Raw genomic sequence first — 23,962 nt, 5'->3', positions numbered from 1 at the left:
CTATAGGTCTATGATGACTCTAGTCTATAGGTCTATGATGACCCTAGTCTAGGTCTATGATGACTAGTCTATAGGTCTATGATGACTCTAGTCTATAGGTCTATGATGACTAGTCTATGGGTCTATGATGACTCTAGTCTATGGGTCTATGATGACTCTAGTCTATAGGTCTATAATGACTAGTCTATAGGTCTATGATGACTCTAGTCTATGGGTCTATAGGTCTATGATGACTCTAGTCTATAGGTCTATGATGACTCTAGTCTATAGGTCTATAATGACTAGTCTATAGGTCTATGATGACCCTAGTCTAAAGGTCTGTGATGACTCTAGTCTATAGGTCTATGATAACTCTAGTCTATAGGTCTATGATGACTCTAGTCTATAGGTCTATGATGACTCTAGTCTATAGGTCTATGATAACTCTAGTCTATAGGTCTATGATGACTAGTCTATAGGTCTATGATGACTCTAGTCTATAGGTCTATGATGACTCTAGTCTATAGGTCTATGATAACTCTAGTCTATAGGTCTATGATGACTCTAGTCTATAGGTCTATGATGACTAGTCTATAGGTCTATGATGACTGGTCTATGATAACTCTAGTCTATAGGTCTATGATGACTAGTCTATAGGTCTATGATCACTCTAGTCTATAGGTCTATGATGACTCTAGTCTAGGGTTAGGTCTTAGTCTTAGGTCTATGGGCCATCTCAACCTCCACCAGTACCACAGCAGCGTAGCCGCCCTCAGGTGAGACAGGGTGCATGATAGATCCCCGGTCTATCTGTCCGTGGCTCTGACTCCATGTAGAAGGCGTTGGCTCAGGTAAGCCCTGTGTGAGGTCCATAACTGGGACTCAAATGAACTGACGAGGCTCTGTTGGTTCCTCCCCAGCCCCCCCCGCACCGGGACGAGGAGCGCAGCCCGCTCGGACCCCTCCCCGCCAGCAGGAGCAGAAGCCCCCGGCCCGGAGGAGTCAACCAGCAGCTGTGAGTGGGACTGGAGCTATAACCAGCAGCTAGTGAATGGGACTCGCATACGGAGAGTGGGACTAGATCTAACCAGCAGCTAGTGAATGGGACTCACAGGGAGAGTGGGACTAGAGCTATAACCAGCAGCTAGTGAATGGGACTCACAGGGAGAGTGGGACTAGATCTATAACCAGCAGCTAGTGAATTGGACTCACAGGGAGAGTGGGACTAGATCTATAACCAGCAGCTAGTGAATGGGACTCACAGGGAGAGTGGGACTAGATCTATAACCAGCAGCTAGTGAATGGGACTCACAGGGAGAGTGGGACTAGATCTATAACCAGCAGCTAGTAAATGGGACTCACAGGGAGAGTGGGACTAGATCTATAACCAGCAGCTAGTAAATGGGACTCACGGGGAGAGTGGGACTAGATCTATAACCAGCAGCTAGTGAATGGGACTCACGGGGAGAGTGGGACTAGAGCTATAACCAGCAGCTAGTGAATGGGACTCACACAGGGAGAGTGGGACTAGAGCTATAACCAGCAGCTAGTGAATGGGACTCACACAGGGAGAGTGGGACTAGAGCTATAACCAGCAGCTAGTGAATGGGACTCACACAGGGAGAGTGGGACTAGAGCTATAACCAGCAGCTAGTGAATGGGACTCACACAGGAGAGTGGGACTAGATCTATAACCAGCAGCTAGTGAATGGGACTCACACAGGGAGTGGGACTAGAGCTATAACCAGCAGCTAGTGAATGGGACTCACACAGGGAGAGTGGAACTAGAGCTATAACCAACAGCTAGTGAATGGGACTCACACAGGAGAGTGGGACTAGATCTAGCAGAAACTGAACTAATGACTGACTAAAAAGTACTCTCCACTTGGAGCAGGACCTGGGGCCGTTAAAAGTTACGGTTTAGGAAATTGTTCAACTTGAACCAGAACTGACTCAAGTGAGCCTTTTCAGCTGATTTCAACCCTGAGGAACCTGTTTTTGAGAATGCCTCTGTCCCCGCCCTCCAGCTGAGTCTGCGGGCGGCGCCACTGGCTTCACCCAGCCGGCCGACTCCACCACCGCCGCCTCCGCCTCCGGCTCGGAGGAGCCCGAGGAGAGGGAGCCCAGCGTCGACGGCGAGGAGGTGGAGGAGGAGGTGGCAGAAGGAGGCGCCGAGCCCAGCGCCTCGGAGCTCCGACGCCGGCGCTTGAGGAAGCTCGAGACATCCTCGTCAACGCAAGCCCCGCCCGACAACTGAAGGCCGCCCCCCCCCCGGCATCGACAGACCTAGCGACCGCGGGCCGACGGCCCCTCCGGCGACCAGGAGGCGCCGCTCAGCCAGTTAGATCGGTTCTGTGTTTTTTTTAATTCCTTCTTATTTAGGGCCCCTGCGGGCCCCCCGTCTCTCGCCCTAGCTCTCATGCCTTCCACTGGCCGGCCTTTTCTAGCTGCAAGTCGGGACCCGGGTGGTGGAGAGACCCAGGACTGCGGAGGGAGCGAGCGGTTTGTCTTCTTAACTGTAGTTTTGTTGGGCTGCTGTTCGTGACGACGTGAACGGCGGCCGCCACCACCAAGAACATCCTAGGCTGACTCCTGTTGGAGGAGAACCCAGCAGGAGGCTCTCGGATCAGGGAGACTGAGCACGTTTTATTTTGTATGTGTTTGGTAGTTGAACGCTATGGAAGGTTGTCATCTGCTCCGACTGTGGACCGGACCCAGTTTTGGGGATGGCGGCAGGCTTCCCTTCACTGTATTGCTGGTTCAACTTAAACTCTGTTGGGACTTTATCACTAGCGGGGTACACAAAGAAATCTTGCTGTAGACTGTGGAAGATTACAACCTTTTTTTTTTTTTTTTGCTTTTCTTTATTTAGATCTAGATTTTTGTTTCCATCTGGTTTGTGGAGGTCTTGTCACCACAATGTTACATAGAGGCTATGTAATTGAACCTGTACATACTGTAAAGAATTTTAATAGTATGAACTGTACATAATGCTAAATAAACTGCTTAAACAAACCGGCTTCAACTAAACAAGTGCAAGTATTTTGTTGTAAGACTTATTTTATACAGCGAATCACTCTTTACTGCCTGGGATATTGTCCATTTTCTGGCTATGAAAATTGTGGCTTACATCTAGTGCCGATTTCTCATTCTTAATAATCCTCAGTGATTTAAACTATTTAACGAACACCTGATATCAGTTGTTGGGGAAACTGCATGCAAGTGTTAGTCTTGTTTTGTTGTAACATTAAGATTAATTTATTCGATTTCTGGTGGTGCTTCATTGGAGTACTTCAGTTAAAGTCCAAATTGATTCTAAAAGCATTACTGTATCATGTTCTTATAACCATGGTATTCTACGAGGCCATTAAGGTCAAAGTAAAGACTGTTTGCTCTGTTCAAAGAAAAAATGTATCTTTAATGTACTAAAATTTATAGTTAAAGTGGATTAAATTGGCCTAATGTTAGAAACATGAAAATTTTCAAGAAACACATCGTTGGGTTGTAATTTTGTAAACTGGCTCTTTATTTGTGTGTTGAATGTACAACACTGATAAAAAAAAAAAAAGAATTTGCTTCAGATTCTCCCACAGAAAGGTAATGCATTCTTACTCGCTGTGGATCATGGATCTCATTTTAGCTTTCCCAAATATCAGTGCAATAAATGACAAGGGCAATAAATGAATTATGCACTGAAATGTTTTGTTGTCATTGTGTGAGTGTTGCATCCTGTTGAACAGGTAAACCTTTACTCATGACATACAGCAGTGCATTAGAGGAATTATTTGAGGATTCATAGATATGAAAAAGCATTAACTTTGATAGAAAATAAGTTATAATATACAATCTTTTTAAATGAAAAAATATAACCAAGTCAATCATATTAATTATCTAAAAGTACAAAACTAAAGCACACGGAGTAGAAAGTTCCAACAGCACAGGTATTAAGGTAGTTAGACATGGCATCATGGGAAACGTCCCCTCATTGTATGATTCATAAAAAGTTAAAAAAGGGGCCAGATAACATGTTGTATATGATAGACCACAACAATACAGTCGTTGGAATCGGAGCACACAAACAGCACATGAGCTGTGTCAAATATGTAGCGGCAGCCGTAAACCAGGTTTATACTAAAGACAATTTTAAAACAAAGAGTGAAGGTTCAACTGCTTGACATATCTATTAAAAACTGTAAGAAAAACCTAAAATGTACGTCTTCAAGAACAGAAAAGTGAGCTAAAATTAATGCTTTGTTCCCTAGAAGTGACATATCTCTCGCCGTCGTGCCGTTTTGGTCCGAAGCTTAACCACAACGTGTGCGTTCGGCAGCGAGGCGGTTCCCTGAGGTTTAAAGTGCAAAGCCCTGCTGGCAGAGAGCGGTACTGCAGGCAGAGCGCGGTGCTGACGGTGATTGTATCTCCTGCCCCCGGCAACAGGCTCAGTTGTTAGGGGTGGAGTACAACGAGTGGTCCTGGGCGGGGGGGTTACTGGCGAACAGGAGAGGGGTGGTCACTGAGCCGTACCAGCTGAATGAAAGGGGGGCAGATCACCAGAGTTATCCTCAAACAATACATCTCTGTCACAGAGGGCAAACACAGGGGGGCCATAACACTAACGATGGCTCTGCTGTTATGTACCAGTAGGGTAGAAGACTCAGTCCGCTGTGCCCTGGTACATTAAAAGGAGCAGACCCATCCTTAGTGTGTTGAGCCACACCCATGTTTGTCTTCCAAAGTGTGTGTACGTGTACAAGTAGAGCGCACAACACTTGAGCCCGGCACGGTACCTGGACTGCGGCCGCACGCTGTGAGCCCAGGGCGCGGGGGAGCCGTCCTCACTGCCCTGGGGGTCGTCGAAGAAGTACGGCCTGGGCAGAGCTCTGGGGGGACCAGCCATACTGCTGGACTGGGGGGGGGGGATTCCTTTGTATTAAGTTGCGGTAAATGCTTAATTGACTGCATTTATACAGCGCATTTCTGTAACCAGTGGCCACTCAAAGCCTCTTTACAGTACTGCCTCACATTCACCCATTCATGCACACATTCATCACCGACGGCGGTGTCGACCAGCCAGCTCGTCGGGAGCGGTCGGGGTGAGGTGCCTTGCTCAGGGACACCTCGGCACTAGGAGGAGCCGGGGATTGAACTAGCAACCTTCCGGTTAACCGGCCAACCCTGTCTACCTCCTGAGCCATATGCCGCCCGGTAAGACTGGGATAATGCTACACATCATGACCCGCCTCCCTCCTGAGCGGAGACACTCACCGCCTCCTGGGCCGGCCACCGCACCCGGAATATGACCAGCAGCAGTGTGGTGGGCAGCAGCTCCCAGATGAGGAGGATGGTGCAGAAAGCCAGGTAGCCCCGGTCGCCCAGCTCACTGCGCAGGTCCGCCTGCAGGGGGCGACAAACACAAGGCGTCAGCAGGGGGCGACAAACACGGCGTCAGCAGGGGGCGACAAACACAAGGCTTCAGCAGGGGGCGACAAACGCAAGGGGGAGACAAACACAAGGCCAGCGGAGAGAAAAACACAAGGCGTCAGTAGGGGGAGAGAAACAAAAGGCCATGGGGAGACAAACACAAGGGGTCAGCAGGGGGAGACAAACACAAGGCGTCATTAAAATGACTGGTGTTTTTTATTGGTTTTGAAGGGGGAGACAAACACATGCCCAGGCAGTCAGTAGGGGATTCCTGGAGCTGATAAGGCTACAATGGGCTAAAGGCAGCTATTGAAAGGAACAATGAGATAAAAAGATAACATGACTGTTCTTGAGCCAGATGGAATCTTGGCAGACAAACAAACGCTTAGTAGTTGTATGGTAGGAATCAGGTTGATCACATGTTCCTCATGAGACTCTGATTGGTCCATACCTATGGTCAGGCCACTAGCGCATAACTTAAAGCCTTGCAAGCAGGAACCTCTTGAGATCCCGATCTCTCGAACCCTCCTCCTTGCAAGGTAGCGTAACTGGAGTCCCGACTACTGATGTCTAGTTTTACTGGTACTGATGGGACCAGATATAAATACCAGTTCTGAGGGCAAGGGGTGGGGAATATACCAGAGTGCACTATGCTATTGACCGAGCAGACTTTGGTGGTTGAAATGATTCACACTTTATTAAAGCACATTTACACTACACTCAATGTATGACGAATGGTACATTTGAGACACAGAAAATAATACGACAACTTAATTGACTTTTACATTCAGCGCATTTAGCAGACGCTTTTAAACACGGCGACTTAGAATAAGTACATTTGTCAGAACAGAAGAAAGAAAAACATCGCTGTCGGTACAGCAAGGATGTTCATAGAAACAAGTATCAAGCACCGACAATTGCTAGGTTAACCCATTCCCGGTATACAACAAAGACAGCTAGGATAAGATGCTAACACGATGCTAAGCACTATTTAAAGGGGTGATATTATGCTTTTTCTGCTTTTCCCTTTGCTTTTTTAGACTGTTATATGAAGTATGTATAAATGTTTTACGTCTGCCAAGCTAGAAAAATCTAGCAGATTTGAGCAGTTGTATCGATGGACTGCTCGCTCGTTGAAATGCTCATTGAACATAACGATCTATATAATTTCATTTTTTGAGAAAATATTTCACAGATGTGCAACCTCTGATGCATTAGTTCACATTTGGGTTTACGAATGCACACATTTTGGGCATGTTCTCAGATTATGAAACACGGGTGTGTGTGAATATGTTTTGCACCAACTGCGCTGCAATGATTGTAGCAAAAGTGACAAGTGCATGACTCTTCAAAGTTGTGATGCACAGGATAGGATTTGTGCACCTGTAACACAGACTTGTGAACTCGTAGACCCTATTTAGTGTTTACAATGGTAGAAAAAATATTCACGACCTCAAATGTTCTGATACATATTTGTAAATTTAGAGTACACAAGCAAAATAAATATTTAGGACTTCAAATTTACTGTTACACATTTGTGACTTTAGTAAACGCATACAAAATCTGCAGTTACAGGTGCTAAAGACCTTTGCTACAATAATACTTTCATAGGTTATTACCTGATCTGAGATGTTGTACCAGTCGAGGTCATACGCCTCTGCGCGATGGTTCCGCGACAGCACCAGCACCGTCAGGTTATAGCACCCCCTGCTGGCGAACAACAGGATGACCGCTGCCCCCAGGGCAGCAGTGCCACACAGCGACGGGCACTGAGGGGGACACACACACACACACACACACACACACACACACACACACACACACACACACACACACACACACACACACACACACACACACACACACACACACACACACACACACACACACACACACACACACACACACAGTAAATAACAGAAACAAACAATGTTGACTTTGGAGGACTATAAGATCGGTCAATTGGAATAATAATAATAATAAATGAAATGTATATAGCGCTTAATATGGTACTCTAAGACGCTTTAGGTTTTTAGTTTAGGTTTTGGTGTAGCCTGTTTATTCATCAACCATCCATGTCTGCAGTTATTCCCATTATGACAATATAGATAAAACAAACTAAGAGCTTCACGATATCAGAAAGCATTAGTCCCTAGCATCCCTTCCCCCCCCCCCCTCACCCTGCGGTGGAGCGAGGCCCCGTTGGGGCGGGAGTGCCTGCTGAGCAGCAGCAGCGTGGCGGCCAGCACCGCGGCCTCCAGCAGGAACAGCAGGTCGTTGACCAGCACGCGCACCAGCACCAGCCTCCAGGCGCGCTCCGCCGCCCCGGGCCCCTCGCCGCCGCCGCCGCCCCGCCGGCCCAGGGCCCCGCATGCCACGTTCACGCACAGGAAGAGGAGGCTCAGGGCGCCGTACGCACACCGCGTCACCCAGCTGATGGAGAGGGGGACGCCTGATCGTCAACACAGTGGTGGAGGACACACGCACACACGCACAGACAGACAGACAGACAGACAGACAGACAGACAGACAGACAGACAGACAGACAGACAGACAGACAGACAGACAGACAGACAGACAGACCTCGCTGTTCTCTAGGGATCTACTGGGGATTGATTTGACACTAGGATCTACACTGGGTTCGACACTGGGTTGGTTTGACACTGGGTTCGACACTGGGTTTGACACTGGGTTCGACAGAAGCTGTTGAACTCACATCAGTTTGTTCACGTCTTCCCGGTGCAGATCCTTCACTTTGAGCAGCACCTGGGAACGAGGGGAACCGAGAACACACTCGGTTAGAACATAGCAAATACTTTCTGATCAGATTACACTATCCAACATGTTCATGCAGACAGACAACAGAGGCCACGCAGCGATATCAACATGAGTAGTTCGGTGAAATCCGCGAGTTGCTGACCATCACGGGAGAGTAGGTGACGCAATCGCATTTAACGAAGACGGGGAGGGATGGTGCGAACCAGCAGAGGAACTATCCTTACGAGGCTTTCGTCGTGATAAAAAATAAAATACTTTTAAATACTTCTGACTCATATGTTGTCCGTCACTGTGTACGGGCAACACATCCGGTCGCATGTCCCGCCTGCTCCGATGAACCAAGAAAGCTCCATGACGAAGGGGGAATATACCCCCTCGGTTTTACACAGGCAAGACATTGAAATTGTATCATCTGCCAAGCAGCGACCGTATCTGCTTGGCAGTTTCAAAACGCCTAGTCTCTCCAACCCTTTGCTTGATTTCCTTATCCTCCGCCCTTATGCTGTTTTCATAAACATTATCAAACTCCGCAATCTCGTCTGTCGCAAGAACCCAGCCGCGGTCGGCTCCTCCGCTTCGCCTCGCCCCGGCCTCACCTGGGTGAAGTAGGTGTTGATGAGGCTCAGAGTGAAGAACTGCAGGCACACCGGGCAGCAATAGAAGAGCCAGTACACCGCCATGGGCAGCCGGTTCGCCTCCAGGGAGTTCTGGAAGTAGAAGGAGAAGAGCGTGGTGCGCAGCGCCGCCCAGAGCAGGCACAGGAACAGGAACACGCTCTGGAAGCTGAGCCGCTTGTGCCTTGAGAGCAGCAGCAGCCACAGCTGGGCGTAGACGGCCAGGAAGAGCAGGGCGTAGAGCGCCGCGTAGAGCGCCGTGAAGCCCAGCTGCACCGCCGGAGCCACCGCGGGGCGCAGGGCCGCCGGGGTGGGCTGGAGGGCCAGGGGGGCCGGAGCCCCCGCTGAGGTCAGCCCGGGGAGCATTGTGGGTCTGCCGGTCAGAATGTCCTCCTGGGTCCAGGTTGACGACCACGCGTCTAAGAGAGAAAGTACAATCTGGTAAATAAGTAAGTATGTCACCCACATTATGAAGAGGGAGAGGACGGGTCAACACCTTATCATCAACACAGCGTCGGAGGACACACACACACACACACACACACACACACACACACACACACACACACACACACACACACACACACACACACACACACACACACACACACACACACACACACCTCACCGTTATCTATGGATCTATGTTCAGAAGGGGAACCTCTGTGGACTGACTTTACCAAAGTGATACGGATTATGAATAATCCATCTAATCTGCGTAATTTTACTATTGCAAGATAAACAGAAGGTATTTATACGCACCACTGTAGATATAGCCATGGTCTTTAGCTTCACTACAAAGTTTAAATCAAATCTCCGTGGTGACAACAACATATCAACCGGCAGCAGAAAAAAACGTACTTTAGCCTGAGGGTCCAGCTCACTGGAGGCGGAGTGATCTCATGTGTTGTCTTTCGGCGAATCTCCTCCGTTACCCTTCACCTCTAGCGGGGAGTGACCCTCATCCTTGCGGGGGTCGCACCGGCCGCTCTGAACCCTTCTTTGTGGAGAGCAGTGGTGGACGTCAGATAATTCACGCCTGAGGTTTGTTGTTCAGATCTTCACTTCCGCACTGAGTTAGGCTGCATCGTGTGGGCGGGGCCTGCGCCGTGTGGGCGGGGACTTACGTCTCCTCCGCAAATCAGCGGCTTCAGATGACCGCGACTGCTTGAATTCCGCGTTGCGTAGGAGAAGTTGTTGACTTTTTAAAAAACCCTTGCCGTTTTTTTTTTAAATTCAAATCAGGATTTTTAAAGAGCAACAAGATTAAATAACAATTTAATCTTGCGATTTCGGCACGCAATCGCTCGACGTACTAAACTTGGATCGTCCTTATTTTTTAATTTGATAGTCGCTTTACAAACAGCTTCAACTAAGGGGACGTTAGTTCGGACATGGAGAGGAGGAAGCTCCGCGTGAGGCTGGAGGCCAGTCGCAGCGAGGGGGGAGAAACCTGGAGACCGAGGAGGTCCCTGCGCCTTAAAGGAGCCGACAGACGGCCGCTCGTGGAGGTGGGTAATTTGCCACTCAAAAGCATTTATTAACCCCTCAGATTCTCCCATTCATTAACCGCCAGAATGTGTGTTAAACAACTACATAGTGTGTAGTTTGACACACATGTATATTTGTATGTGTTGGACATGGTTTATTATCACACACTACACCCACCCACCCAACTACACCCACCTCCACCTCCACAAGCGGTGAGAGGAAGAGGAAGGCTGCAGCCTTCCCCTTCCTCTCACTCTGCGCGCCGCCACGTCGCTCGTGGACCAGGTGGCCTGCAGCCAGACAAACACACAGAGAGAGAGAGAGAGAGAGAGAGAGAGAGAGAGACACCGACACAGACACAGAGAGAGAGAGAGAGAGAGAGAGAGAGAGAGAGAGGAAGTCCGTACTGAACTCCCTCCTGCAGAAACCCTTCTAAAGCGTTAAGAGCAGCCAGCGCCGTGATGAGCGGTAGTTTGAGCGTTAGGAAAGGTTAGTTTTCACTGTTTATTGAACGTTGAGGTGAAATACTTGTTTTCTGCGCCGCGTCGTTTAGACTGAAAGTGAAGGCGGAGCGACCATGGTAAGTTTATAACCACGCAGTACTGCGGTTAATGTTATGATTTAGTAAATTAAACTCTCTCGCCTTAATGTTGAATACTTTGAAAACATTAGATCTTAAGTCGTCCGTTCATGTACTCCCCTCGCTGTGCTGCAGTCCGCCTAACTCTGAAATGCACGTGATGCTTTAGTGGCAAGATGCGGTTTGGATGTTTGGCTCTAAGAGTAAGGACTGAACGCGTTTCCTCTTCCTCCTGCAGGACCCAGATGTGTCGGACAGTGAGCCAGAGGACAGGCCGGAGATGGAGCCGAAGGACGCTCACCTGCCTCCGGCTGATGACGCAGTGGAACAGGGGAAGGACGCTCGGGTAATTTGAATTCCCTGGCACCGAGACAGAGGGTGCAATGCGGCCAGAAGCAGGCCTAGCCTCTCGGTTGATTGGGAGGGGCAGACCCGGCATGATGACACATCTAGAGGGAACTGTTGTTAAGCTGCCGACATCTGTCACATGTCGGCAGTCTGTTTGTTTAGAGGGAGCGTAGCTGTTGCCTTTGGGGTAAGTGACATCAAAGTTACATTCTACTTATACTCTGATTGTCCCGTCAACCATTTCAATAAAGTAATCACTTGTTTGCATCGACAAATGTAACGATTCCTGGTACAGTCGTCTCTGATCCTACTGTTTACTTACTAGTATGATCCTCTGTCTACAGCTGCTCATAACCAGTTGAACACGTCCTCCCTATCTACTTCCACCTATGTGTGTGTTGCGGTTGTTGCACAATCCAGCGATCTAACCCGACTGCCTCGTAGGTTCCGTGGTCGTGCGCCGTGGTCCTCGACCGCCTCTCGCCCGACGACGAGAGCGCCGCCAGAGACCTGGAGGAGCGCGAGGAGATGAGCCGCAGGGGGGGCAAGACGCTGGTCTCCCGGATCCCCACCTTCCAGAACAGCCTGGGCAAGAAGCGGCCCCCCGGGGGGGGGGGCCCCAGCGCAGAGTCGCCCCTCCCCAGGAAGGACCCCCAGGCGGCGACCCCCCCCTCCGCCGACGTGCCGAAGTCGAAGCTCCCCGGGGCGCGGGAGCCAGCCGCCGCCCCCCACCACCACCATCAGCCAATCAGCACCCTGCTACCCAGATCGACCGCGGCGGAGCGGGCCCCAACGCCGCCCGCCGAGGGCCCCAGGGCCTCCGAGCCGTACCAGTACCTGACCCTGACGCCGCGCCCCGTCCTGAGGGCGGCCCCCCGGGTGCCGGAGGTCACCCCGGAGCCCACCCCGGAGCCGGAGGAGGCCCCGCCCCTCGGCCTCACCGAGGCGCCGGGGGCCCGGAGGGTGGAGGGGGCCCCTGCGGGTTGGTCGGGCCTCCGTGACGGAGACACGCAGGCCCACCGGGAGGGGGTGACCCCCGCCCCCAGAGAGCTGTGGGACTCGGCCCGGGCCGTCGACATCGCAGACGAGCTGCCGCCGTGGGGGTCGGAGCCCTGGCAGGACGACCCGGTGCTGGAGGAACCAGAGGGGGGGGAACCAGAGGTCCAGGACCCTCAGCCGGTCAAAGACCCTCAGCCGGTCAAAGACCCTCAACCGCTCCGAGACTCCGAGGCCGAGAAGCCCGCCCCGAGGGCTCCGTCCGAGTCGGCTGCGGAGAACGGGAGCGGGCGCCGACAGTGCGCCCCCCAGGGGGAGGGCCTCCGCCGGCGGGCCGCCCCGGCGGAGGTCCGGTGTGAGCTGCACCAAGCCACCAAACCCCCCGCTGAGTCCCAGAGGAAGAGGCCCGCGGCCGCCGAGCCGAGCCGCCCCACAGCCAAGGTGGGTCTCTCTGTGTTTAGTACGGCCCTACACATGAGAGAGGGAGGCGATGTCTGGGAGGGAACATGCACATCTGTAGACGTTGGGTAGCAGGACCAACACGCTGTCTAATGCATTTACATTTTAGAGCGTTTAGCAGATACTTTTATACAAAGCGACTTACAATAAGTCCCTTTGTCAGAAGAAAGTGAAACAATATATCGGTGTCCGTACAGTAAGGATGTTCATAGTGCCAAGATCAAACAATCGCTAGCATAACCCATTCCCTGTATAATAACGATAGCTAGGATAAGATTGTACACAATGCTAAGTACTATTTTTAAGTGGCAGGACGTACAAACGTACAATAAGTGCGTGGGGGGGTGGATGGCTAGGCAGAGTCTAGCCACCATTGTTATCGAGGGCCAAAGATCCATGGGACAGCGTTCTGCAGATGCCTTGGTTCATGGTTTCGTTGAGGAATGGGTGTTTATCATAAGGCTGCTTATAATGACATCGATAGCACTGGAAAGTGGAGAGTAGTGCATCAGCAGCACTGGTGTGGAATGGAATGAGCCCCGCCCTGTCTGAACAGCTATGGCATGCCGCTGTTGTTTGTATCCCTCCGGTGTCTTCACTTGACTTGTGTTGCTTGAGTACCCTAACCCCCCCCTCCGGTCACATGGCCTACCCCCCCCCCCACCTCCTCCTCCCCCTCCTCCTCCTCCTCCTCCTCCCGGACTCAGCCTGTCTCTCTCCTGCCGATGTTTCCCCAGAGGTCCGGCTGCTGCAGCCTGGTCCTGTTCTGCCTGCTGCCCGCCGCCCTGCTGCTGGTGGGGGGCCTGGGGCAGCACGCCTGGCGGTATGGCCTGCCCCGCTCCACGAACCACCTGCTGGCCCAGCTGGAGATGCACCGCCAAGAGGGCCTGGAGGGCTGGGGCCTGGCCGGGGAGCCCTGCAGCGCAGACTGCAGGTGAGGAGTGGGGGAACCGGGGACATGACTGTTTGTGAAAACGAGTGGCTTCTGCTGACTTCATTAGTGGCTTCTGCTGACTTCACCCCAGGAACATTGCTGATTTACAGGGGTGATTCATGCCGTAGTTCTGAGGCTGATTAGCCGTTAGCCCTGTGCTCTGGTGACATCACTGGTGGGCGTGTCCACCTAGATGTGTGCTGGATAGATCGGTCTACCAGCCTACCCAGTGGACTGTGGCAAATGTTGCTTATCTGTCCGTTGTACTTCTAGGTGGACACACCCACTTGTGTTGTCACTAAAACACAGGAAAAGGCATATTTTCAAACGGCGGGTAATGGCTGATCACACTCCGCCTGGTGGGTTAACATCAACGCTTTAAAGGACGGTTATTCACTTGTTTTGCCCTGTGGTGTTGATTTGATTTACAATGAGCTGAATCCTCTCGTGAGATTAAGATACTCTCAACCCAGCATGTTTGAAACAGGTTCAAGTGTTGAATATTAAGTGGCAGCAGTTATTCTGCATCAGTAATTATTCAGTTGGTTATTCTTTTGAATACCCATAACTTAGTTTTGCTGTTGCTATTATCAATCCCGTAGTATTGAATGTTGCATGGACATCTTCAAATACAAGTAGGAAGTTTACTACGGCGGTCGAGAGTGTAATTAGGTTGTTTGTTTTTAATATTTTTATTTTAATATTTTTGAATATTGTATTTGAACTGTCAAAGAAACAACTGTGTGACGGTTGTTTGACCGTTTTAAGATGGTTAGCGGATAGACGCTGTTAGAGGCAGGGGGTGAAGCAACGCACACCCTGGGAACGTGATCGACCAATCAGAGTCAGGGATTCAACAATGTCGCGGTATAAAACCCCGCCGTCCCCCCTCCTCCTCTCAGCGTGCGTCTGGTGGAGAGCGTCCCCGTGGGTCTGTACCCCTCCGGCCCCCCCGGCCCCCTGCCCAGCGTCTCCGAGGGCTGGCTGCGTCTGCTGGGCCGGGCCAGGGGCTCTCTGTCCATCGCTGGGTTCTACGTGACGCTGAGGGACCACGAGGACCACCCCGACCCCACCGACGCCCAGGTCTGTGCGTGCTCTGGTGTTATTAGCTCTCTTCACACATGTTTGGTCGTTACAGGAATAGGGATCGTTGTGCGTTTGTGTGTCGGTTTAAGAGCGGCAGGATTTAAATGCCGTTAAATGTACTTTCTTCGCGATTCATTCAAATTATGATGTGATATATGTGATATCGTTTTGTTACCTCAATACTATTATTAACCCGGTTGGTTCGTTAGAAATGTCAATGTAAAGAACTTAATATTATATTGGTGCATGTGTTTATTTCAGGTTTACAGTAGGTCCAATTATTTGCTATATGCCAATATATTAATATTGGCAAAATATACATTTGACCTGCTGTGAACTCTGAAATCCAAACCCACCCAACATGGTGAGCAGTGAGCAGTGACTGATGACCGCGTCCCGTATGGGTGACTGTCTCTCCAGGGGCGGGAGGTGTTCCAGGAGCTGAGCCGGCTCCCGGCCAGAGGGGTGCGGCTGCAGGTTGCCGTCAACGCGCCTCAGAGCTCCACCGTGGACACGGCCGCCCTGGCCGCCGCCGGTAGGTTGAGCTGACTGTCTGCACCGCGCCGTTTTAATGGCTGCACCCTAGAGCTCTTAATGTCTGCACTGTAGAGCTCTTAATGTCTGCACCCTAGAGCTCTTAATGTCTGCACCCTAGAGCTCTTAATATCTGCACCGTAGAGCTCTTAGTGACTGCACCGTAGAGCTCTTAGTGACTGCACCGTAAAGCTCTTAGTGACTGCACCGTAGAGCTCTTAGTGACTGCACCGTAAAGCTCTTAATGTCTGCACTGTAGAGCTCTTAATGTCTGCACCCTAGAGCTCTTAATGTCTGCACTGTAGAGCTCTTAATGTCTGCACCCTAGAGCTCTTAATGTCTGCACTCTAGAGCTCTTAATGTCTGCACCCTAGAGCTCTTAATGTCTGCACCCTGGAGCTCTTAATGTCTGCACCGTAGAGCTCTTAGTGACTGCACCGTAGAGCTCTTAGTGACTGCACCGTAAAGCTCTTAGTGACTGCACCGTAGAGCTCTTAGTGACTGCACCGTAAAGCTCTTAATGTCTGCACTGTAGAGCTCTTAATGTCTGCACCCTAGAGCTCTTAATGTCTGCACTGTAGAGCTCTTAATGTCTGCACCCTAGAGCTCTTAATGTCTGCACTCTAGAGCTCTTAATGTCTGCACCCTAGAGCTCTTAATGTCTGCACTGTAGAGCTCTTAATGTCTGCACCCTAGAGCTCTTAATGTCTGCACCCTGGAGCTCTTAATGTCTGCACCGTAGAGATCTTAGTGACTGCACCGTAGAGCTCTTAGTGACTGCACCGTAGAGCTCTTAGTGACTGCACCGTAGAGATCTTAATGTCTGCACCCTAGAGCTCTTAATGTCTGCACTGTATAGCTCTTAATGTCTGCACCCTAGAGCTCTTAATGTCTGCACTCTAGAGCTCTTAATGTCTGCACCCTAGAGCTCTTAATGTCTGCACTCTAGAGCTCTTAATGTCTGCACCCTAGAGCTCTTAATGTCTGAACCGTAGAGCTCTTAATGTCTGCACCCTAGAGCTCTTAATGTCTGCACCTTAGAGCTCTTAATGTCTGCACCTTAGAGCTCTTAATGTCTGCACTCTAGAGCTCTTAATGTCTGCACTCTAGAGCTCTTAATGTCTGCACCGTAGAGCTCTTAATGTCTGCACTCTAGAGCTCTTAATGTCTGAACTCTATAGCTCTTAATGTCTGCACCCTAGAGCTCTTAATGTCTGCACCCTAGAGCTCTTAATGTCTGCACTCTAGAGCTCTTAATGTCTGACACTTAAATCCAACTGTTGAGGAAATGTTGACTTTTCTCTAACAACAAACTCCCCACAGGAGCATCTCTAAGAACACCTCATCTTTACTCTACCAACAGCGAAATATTGTTTCTCTTTTTTCCGACCAATGTACTGTAATGTACAAATGTATTGTAAGTCGCTAAGGATAAAACGTCTGCTGAATGGCCAAAATGTGAATGCAATGTCCTGCAAGATGATCAAAGCTGAATAGGCCTTAGCATGACTTGGCTGTATGAGCCAATCCATCATGTCAAATCTAGACACCTCGGTCTCTGTGGGGAGACGCTAATTCCTCAACATATGGATGTCCAGTTGGACACACTGCAGGCGTCCCCAGGGCCCGTGTGACGGGTGTCTCTCTCTTTCGTAGGGGCGGAGGTGAGGGAGGTGGACCTCCAGGCCGTGACGGGGGGCATCCTGCACACCAAGCTGTGGGTGGTGGACACGCAGCACCTCTACCTGGGCAGCGCCAACATGGACTGGCGCTCCCTCAGCCAGGTACACGGCGCCCGGGGCAGCGAGCACACGCTGCACACACCCCTACTGCAGCACACACACGGTTAACACACACCCTAGTGTAGAAAGGACCAAGTTCCTTTAGGTCGGGTTGGAGTCCCGACGTGGGTTCCAGGGAGACCGTTGATCTGATCTTAAATACATTGCACTTTTAGTTTCAATTTTACTTACTAAAAAGCCTGTTTTACTTTCAATTTCATTTTCTATTTTTACCAGAAAGATACATGATCTGATACCAGAGAGAAAGGATAAGGGTTACTAGAATCCGGGTTGGAGTCCCAGAGAAAGTACCAAGTTCCTTTAGGTCGGGTTGGAGTCCCGACGCGGATACTCTGATCTTAAATACAATGCACTTTCTATTTTACTCATTTCTTTGCATATGTTTTCTTTTACTTATCTATTATTTTATTTTATTGTATGATAATGTTTATATGTGAAGCACTTTAAGTCTGCCTTGTGTATGAAAATGCTACATAAATAAAGTTGCCTTGCCTTGCCTTGCCTAGTGCAGCACTTTGATGGATGACTTTCTTTAATTATCTCAAAGCCCTCATTATGTATACATAATGAGAGACAAATTCCTTTATCAAAGTGTCGTCTAGCGCAGCTGGTGGTAGTACTTAAAAACATGACGGACGACGCTTTCTGGCGTTGTCAGTTGAACCTGCAATGTTGCTTGACCGGTTTGCTGTATCTACTTTCTACAACTGCTTGAGTAGAGCGGAAAACGACTTTCAATGCCGTTTTAGCTTCTTTAAATGCAACGTTGTCATGGAATTCTGTTTTCATTTGGCAGTTCACAGCATTTACCTATTCTTACAGAAAAGAGAACTCGCTACTTACTTACTACATACTACTATTTACTACATACTACTCGCTACTCATTGCGTTTATTTTGTAGTAATCTAGCAGTAGCTATTCCCTTTTCCACTTTTGCAACTTGAGTTATTGCATAACGGGCGATATATATATCTATAGGCTTCCTAAATAACAAAGCCCACAATGTCTCAATACTTTTTTCATTGCTCAATCTTCCTGGAACACAAATATTCAGCCTGTTCGGTAAAACCAGCCGCATGTCATTTGACTCAGATCTGCCCTGCCACGATTTGCATTCCTCTTTGTCGGTTTGAGTCCATACTTGTGGTGAACGACGCCTTTTCCAATCTACTCCCCACCGCTCTCCAGCCATTTGATGGAGCTCATTGGTGGATTTTAATACCCAGGAACAAATGCGTGGCGATAACCTTTGCCGTATTGGGGACAGAACCTTCTCTAGGGCAGCTTCCCCAAGACATCAGAGACTCAGAGTCCCTCCCAGCTTTCCAATCCCCCCTCAAGACCCATCTTATCTCTACTGCCTTCTCTTAGCCCCCCCATTCACCGGTGCGTCTGTGCTGTGTGTCTGTTGTTTCTTTTACTACCACCGCGCCTCAGTGTAACGGTGTAATAACATATTAGTGTAATAACATATATTTATTATGTTTATTTATTTATTTTTTCCACAATGTCTTTTTTTTAAACGATTTATGATGACTATATGCTCTGTAAGGTGACCTTGGGTGTCTTGAAAGGCGCCTCTAAATTAAATGTATTATTATTATTATTATTATTAAAGGGACTTTGAGTCCTAGAAAAGCGCAATATAAGTCCCATTTATTATTATTATCATAACCGGGTTATGCTGTACATTTCGGATCAGTAGGGTGTGTGGGCTAATACTGGCACTACGTCTGTGGCAGTTATTTGCATCATTCCTGTATGCGGTACATTCGCCCGGGGCTGTTGCATATATCAAGGACTGGTTTAGGTTTTTTTCAATCCAGATAACGGCTTTAATAACGGCTGCTACGACACGCTCACTGATTTGCATTGAACAGACTTTGCTTATCTGTTCGACATTACCGAGAACGGTTTCCTGCGTTTCTAACCCCCGGCCCCCTCCCGGCCCCGCCCCCAGGTGAAGGAGGTGGGCGTGTCCGTGGAGGACTGCAGCTGCCTGGCCCGGGACGCCGCGCGCATCTTCGGGGTCTACTGGGGCTTGGGGGCGGAGAAAAACGTCTCGCTGCCGCCCTATTGGCCGGCCCGCCTCTCGGCTCTGTCCAGCGCCCAGCAGCCGCTGAACCTGAGCCTCAACGGCGTGCCTGCACGCGTCTATCTGTCTGTGAGTGTCTTAGTGTGTGTGTGTGTGTGTGTGTGTGTGTGTACGTGTGTGTGTGTGTATACGTGTGTGTGTGTGTGTGCGTATCTTATGGGACAGACGGATCAGAACTACTTGAACATAGCCTAATAAATAAAACATGTCAGTTAGCCTTTGTGCAGTCCCACAGCTGTTGACACGCGAGCTGCATGTCTTCATTCACGTCACTCGTCCTGTTCTATCCTGTTTCCCTCCAGAGCGCGCCACCCCAGATCGCAGCCCGCGGCCGCACAGACGACCTGTGGGCCATCCTGTCCGTCATCTCCGACGCCCGCCGCTTCGTCCACATCTCCGTCATGGACTTCCTCCCGTCCTCCCAGTTCTCGGTGCCGGGCCGGTAAGCGAGCAGCACCTTCAGGCACCGTCTTGTCCGTAACACGCCAGCGCACAAGCACTCCTTTATGACCCTTTTGAGCGCATGCAAACAATTCCTTCGACGGCCTCATGCACCCTGACCTGACCCTCTCCCAGTTCAACCTAACCCCCTCCCAGTTCAACCCTACCCTCTCCCAGTTCAACCCTACCCTCTCCCAGTTCAACCCTACCCTCTCCCAGTTCAACCTAACCCTCTCCCAGTTCAACCCTACCCTCTCCCAGTTCAAACTAACCCTCTCCCAGTTCAACCTGACCCTCTCCCAGTTCAACCTGACCCTCTCCCTGTTCAACCTGACCCTCTCCCAGTTCAACCTGACCCTCTCCCTGTTCAACCTGACCCTCTCCCTGTTCAACCTGACCCTCTCCCGGTTCAACCTGACCCTCTCCCAGTTCAACCTGACCCTCTCCCAGTTCAACCTGACCCTCTCCCTGTTCAACCTGACCCTCTCCCGGTCCATCTCCTCACTTCTCTCTCCTCTGTGGTTGCCATGGCGTCAGGTTCTGGCCCGCCATCGACTCGGCGCTGCGTGAGGCGGCGTGCATGCGCGGCGTGGAGGTCAAGCTGCTGGTGAGCTGCTGGCCGCAGTCGCCGCCCGCCATGTTCGTCTTCCTGCAGTCGCTGAGCGTCCTGGGCCGCCCGCCGCTCGGCTGTCGCGTCCACGTGGTGCGTGGGGCGCTTCTTTACTAACATGTTGTGTAGCGTTGTTGGTGGGGGGGTTTAGAGTGTGGAGCCCCCTTAAATGGGACCCATTATACCAACAGGTGGGAGGGGGATCAGCCTTTACCTGTGTTTTAGTGACGTCCCAAGTGGGCGTGTCCACCTAGATGTATGACGGATAGGTCAGTAACGTTTGCCACAGTCCACTGGGTAGGCTGGTCGACTGATCTAAACAGCACACATCTAGGTGGACACGCCCACCTGTGAGGGCACTAAAACACGGGTAGAGGCACGTTTTCAAAACGGCTTGTAACGGCTAATGACACTCACACCGGATGGTATAAAATGGGACCTCTTCAACTGGGTTTTTGTTTATAATCGCCACGTGTATAATCGTTGAAACCGTTCAACCATTATGTGGTCGGGGATCAGGAAGCCCCGACCACATCCTTCCTTCTTCTAACGGTTGCCCCTCCCCCCCGCCCTCCCTCCTCCAGAAAGTGTTCACCGTGCCCTCGACGCCCGAGCAGATGAAGATCCCCTACGCTCGCGTCAACCACGCCAAGTACATGGTGACAGATCGCGTGGCCTACATAGGTACCCCCCCCCCCCTCTCTCTGTACCATGTGAACACACACACACACACACAGGCAGGCATGCACAGGAACTGGTTGTATAAGATAAACCTGAGTGTTTTTTATTAAATCTATTGGCCAGGGAACATGGGACTAGCACATGAACCTATTTTAATCTTTTTTTCAATACGAACTAAATTCCTAACTAACTACACTAAATAAATCTCACAGATTCATTACATTGTACGTTACACTCGGTGCAATTTGGTCCATGATCAGCCGTCCCAGATGAAGATCACCTGTTATTTTGGCCCAGGGCTGGCTCAAGATCAAGATTTAAGTGGTTCCATTTCAGCAAAGTAACTGATCCACTTATAACAACGCACGTGACGCCCTTTAAAGTGTTCTGCTTGCCTGTGCACTCTGCGGTGATGACCTCAGGGGTCCCTGACGATATAGGCTAACGGCTGCGCTGTGCTCCAGGTACGTCCAACTGGTCGGAGGACTACTTTGTGCAGACGGCGGGCGTGGGGCTGGTGGTGAACCAGACGGGCTCGGCCGTGGGCCCCGGCCAGGCCACTCTGCAGGGGCAGCTGGACGGGGTGTTCAACCGGGACTGGACGTCCTCGTACGCCAGCGCGCTCCCCGACGACCGGACAGACGTCTGTCCGCTGCTCCGCCACTGATGACGACCGGACAGACCGTCTGTCCACTGAGCAGACGACCGGACAGCCTTCCATCAGAACGCCTTTCTTACTGCATACGTTGAAACCTATCGAACACTTGGCACTACTTGCTGGCTTTTTATTTACCGTTTACAAATGTTTTCTTGAAGATATCAGCAATATGGAAGTGTTTGAATCCAATTGGTAAAGAATATTTTTTATAATGCCTGGCGCATTTTGTATATTTGCTTATTGTTTGCAAAAGAATCTGTACAAGGTTATGCTTGAAAAATAAAAGGCTGGACAAGCTATGGGCATCAATAACTGGTGAGGGACTCTGAGAGGCTGGCAGGATTTTAGAATCAAGGACGGTGAGTTGGTCTCTGCTCTGAGACTTGCGGTGGAGAACCATTGCAAGTCTTACATTGGCTCACCAAAAAAATTGCCAAATGGTTGAATCATTAGTTTTAATACACCATCTTCAAATTGTTTTACTCAAAGCCAATTTACATATCCAATCACGCAAGACAACAGTATTATAGGAAACAATGACTTTGTATATACAGAATATTTTAAAACCCAAAAAAGGGCTTGATCGCAAAAATAATATGCAACAACGATACGAAGCAGATCCTTCAAAATGCAGATGAAACACAGGAATGCCAGTTATGAGATGACCCTCCACTGAAGGGGAGCCTAGACATCGCCCTCACACCATCACTACGCACCACACAGCAAACGGAAACCACCTACCCTCCCGCTACGGCCACATGGAGAGCCGGCACGGATCAACAATTCCCCGTAACCTGAGCTGGTCGAGGAAGGGATGGGGGGGAGGCAGTGAGGGGTTGTGGGTAGAGCATTGTTCTACGTCCTGACGGGCGCTCTCTTGTGGTACAGAACCAACCCTTTTAGAGAGCTCCAAACAAGGAGGGCTCCCCATAGCGGTCGACATTGGGGTCAACTTCACAACCCCTATGCTCCATGGAAGGGTTCGCTTGGGGAGACGGTGTGAGGGGTAGGGCTGAGCGAGCGGTGACCTGCTCGGGGGACAGCTGGACAGCGCTCTCTGGTCTCATTCCATGGAGAGCTGGACGCTCTCCGTCTGGCCCGGCTGCTCGAACTTCCTGGCTGTGGGAAACCAAACAGACGGAAGTTTGTGATGCATACATGTTGGTCTTAACAAAACCTTAGAATAAAAAACGGTCAATTTTTTCAATGTGGTTCAGAAAGATATACAGATAGATATAACATATACAATTCCAGAACTTCAGCTCTTCTAGAAATGGTATTTATGTTTCTCTGGATTATTTTTCTCCATGTTTTGTCGTAAGTAATATATATACATAATATATGTAAGCATATTCACACATACATTGATTGGTGTCTATGTATGATGATAATGTTAATGAATTAACTTTATTGCTGGTTACTGATACTTGGACTGAAGCAAGGCTAAATCTTATTTCCCTTTTCCGCTTTCAGATACCAGATCCTTCTGCAGGACGACGCACACATAAAGTCCATGCATCTTTGGGTATAAATGCACACGCTTACACAGAGAGTACATCTCCAGCTGCTGCCGCAGACGGACCTTCTGCAGGCTGTCGTAGAAGTTGGGCTCTGGGGTGCTGGCGGGAGGCAGAGTGAAGATGCGCATGATCTTCCTCTTGTTTCTGCACGTTGCACAGGGATGGAGACGGAAATGAGGAATAAAAACACAAATGACCAACATCACAGGCACAAATATCATCAGGTTGGATTTATACAGCTGCATCGTCTCATGGACTCTGCATAGCAAACCCCTCCTACGAACTTATTGTATGGTGTACCTCCTGGCATTAAAATAAATAAATAATAATACTTAGCATTGTGTAGCATCTTATCCTAGCTATCTTTGTTTTATACGGGGAATGGGTCAACCTAGTGACTGTTAAGGTACGGCCACACTGAACGCGTTACGCGCGTTAGTGCTTGGCACTACAGAACATCCTTACTGCACCGACAGCGATGTACTGTTGTTTCTTTCTTCTGAGAAATGTACTAATTGTAAGACGCTTTGGATGAAAGCATCTTCTAAATGCCCTGAATGTCGACGTCAAATGATAATGCATTGTTTAGATCGGAAAAGGGAAAGTGTTCTTACTTCCTGGCGTACATGAGCAGGCCGAAGCTGACCAGGACGACCAGCAGGTACACGTTGGTGGCCTCGTTCCAGGCCTCATGGACCGAGTAGTCCAGGGACTCGGGCTCGTCCCCCATCAGGCCGTGACCGCCCATCTCCGGTTATTAAACGGGAGCGTTATTGTGCATCTGCTGGATCGTACTGGATCCTATCGCTTTGTGCACAACAGCAGCAATAACAACACAACGATGACGATGACTTCCGTGACTTCCGTGTTTCGTATGGTGCGGATGCTGCCCCCTGGTGGCCGCTAGGCGGATTGACGGGACAGGGAGAACAGTG

At 50.0% G+C, this 23,962-nt stretch overlaps 4 protein-coding genes across 6 annotated transcripts in view; 2 read left to right on the top strand and 2 right to left on the bottom strand.

The window, feature by feature from the left end:
- syvn1 (synovial apoptosis inhibitor 1, synoviolin) overlaps positions 1–3,928 on the top strand; it is a 14,806-nt gene extending 10,878 nt beyond the window's left edge. Inside the window, exons 15-16 of the mRNA XM_056600502.1 lie at positions 900–994; positions 2,007–3,928. Of these exons, the coding sequence (XP_056456477.1) occupies positions 900–994; positions 2,007–2,236 (325 nt within the window). The 3' untranslated portion in view covers positions 2,237–3,928. The remainder of the gene's footprint in view (positions 1–899; positions 995–2,006) is intronic.
- On the bottom strand, positions 3,076–10,435 carry gpr137 (G protein-coupled receptor 137). 2 transcript variants are annotated; one of them, XM_056600511.1, is made up of 8 exons: positions 9,555–9,646; positions 8,775–9,211; positions 8,117–8,166; positions 7,581–7,833; positions 7,020–7,169; positions 5,245–5,373; positions 4,767–4,885; positions 3,076–4,506 (listed from the first exon to the last, which is right to left on the bottom strand). In XM_056600511.1, the coding sequence occupies exons 2-8, from the start codon at positions 9,156–9,158 to the stop codon at positions 4,419–4,421; spliced, it is 1,173 nt and encodes a 390-aa protein (XP_056456486.1). In that variant the 5' UTR covers positions 9,159–9,211; positions 9,555–9,646; the 3' UTR covers positions 3,076–4,418. The 2 variants fall into 2 exon arrangements, with proteins under 2 accessions (XP_056456486.1, XP_056456485.1); XM_056600510.1 differs by lacking the exon at positions 9,555–9,646 and adding an exon at positions 9,654–10,435 and having other exon boundaries at positions 3,078–4,506.
- On the top strand, positions 9,896–21,894 carry pld7 (phospholipase D family, member 7). Of its 2 annotated transcripts, none has more exons than XM_056600500.1 (12): positions 9,896–10,303; positions 11,102–11,209; positions 11,656–12,648; positions 13,404–13,600; positions 14,503–14,683; positions 15,107–15,221; positions 16,877–17,004; positions 18,983–19,186; positions 19,420–19,559; positions 20,096–20,261; positions 20,753–20,852; positions 21,314–21,894. In XM_056600500.1, the coding sequence occupies exons 1-12, from the start codon at positions 10,187–10,189 to the stop codon at positions 21,514–21,516; spliced, it is 2,652 nt and encodes an 883-aa protein (XP_056456475.1). In that variant the 5' UTR covers positions 9,896–10,186; the 3' UTR covers positions 21,517–21,894. The 2 variants fall into 2 exon arrangements, with proteins under 2 accessions (XP_056456475.1, XP_056456476.1); XM_056600501.1 differs by lacking the exon at positions 9,896–10,303 and adding an exon at positions 10,638–10,863 and having other exon boundaries at positions 21,314–21,892.
- Positions 20,887–23,962, bottom strand: smim19 (small integral membrane protein 19). The gene is made up of 3 exons (XM_056600513.1): positions 23,642–23,962; positions 23,053–23,171; positions 20,887–22,626 (listed from the first exon to the last, which is right to left on the bottom strand). The coding sequence occupies exons 1-3, from the start codon at positions 23,773–23,775 to the stop codon at positions 22,571–22,573; spliced, it is 309 nt and encodes a 102-aa protein (XP_056456488.1). The 5' UTR covers positions 23,776–23,962; the 3' UTR covers positions 20,887–22,570.

The sequence above is a fragment of the Gadus chalcogrammus genome, chromosome 10 (genome assembly GCF_026213295.1).
Source record: "Gadus chalcogrammus isolate NIFS_2021 chromosome 10, NIFS_Gcha_1.0, whole genome shotgun sequence".
Classification (NCBI taxonomy): Eukaryota; Metazoa; Chordata; class Actinopteri; order Gadiformes; family Gadidae; genus Gadus; species Gadus chalcogrammus.
Note: the sequence above shows the minus strand (reverse complement) of the source record. Positions and strands in the feature narration are given on the sequence as shown.

What these genes read in the sequence shown, in the direction of transcription:
- smim19 (XM_056600513.1), bottom strand. Translation starts at nt 23,775, where the DNA reads ATGGGCGGTCACGGCCTGATGGGGGACGAGCCCGAGTCCCTGGACTAC. An exon ending in CTGCTCATGTACGCCAGGAA is followed by an intron (nt 23,172 to 23,641) that starts GTAAGAACACTT and finishes TGCAACGTGCAG; the next exon opens with AAACAAGAGGAAGATCATGC. An exon ending in GCTGGAGATGTACTCTCTGT is followed by an intron (nt 22,627 to 23,052) that starts GTAAGCGTGTGC and finishes GGTTTCCCACAG; the next exon opens with CCAGGAAGTTCGAGCAGCCG.
- gpr137 (XM_056600510.1), bottom strand. Translation starts at nt 9,158, where the DNA reads ATGCTCCCCGGGCTGACCTCAGCGGGGGCTCCGGCCCCCCTGGCCCTC. An exon ending in GGGCCTCGCTCCACCGCAGG is followed by an intron (nt 7,170 to 7,580) that starts GTGAGGGGGGGG and finishes TGTCCCCCTCAG; the next exon opens with TGCCCGTCGCTGTGTGGCAC. An exon ending in AGCGTGCGGCCGCAGTCCAG is followed by an intron (nt 4,507 to 4,766) that starts GTACCGTGCCGG and finishes CCTTTCATTCAG; the next exon opens with CTGGTACGGCTCAGTGACCA.
- pld7 (XM_056600500.1), top strand. Translation starts at nt 10,187, where the DNA reads ATGGAGAGGAGGAAGCTCCGCGTGAGGCTGGAGGCCAGTCGCAGCGAG. An exon ending in ACAGACGGCCGCTCGTGGAG is followed by an intron (nt 10,304 to 11,101) that starts GTGGGTAATTTG and finishes TTCCTCCTGCAG; the next exon opens with GACCCAGATGTGTCGGACAG. An exon ending in CCCTGCAGCGCAGACTGCAG is followed by an intron (nt 13,601 to 14,502) that starts GTGAGGAGTGGG and finishes TCCTCCTCTCAG; the next exon opens with CGTGCGTCTGGTGGAGAGCG.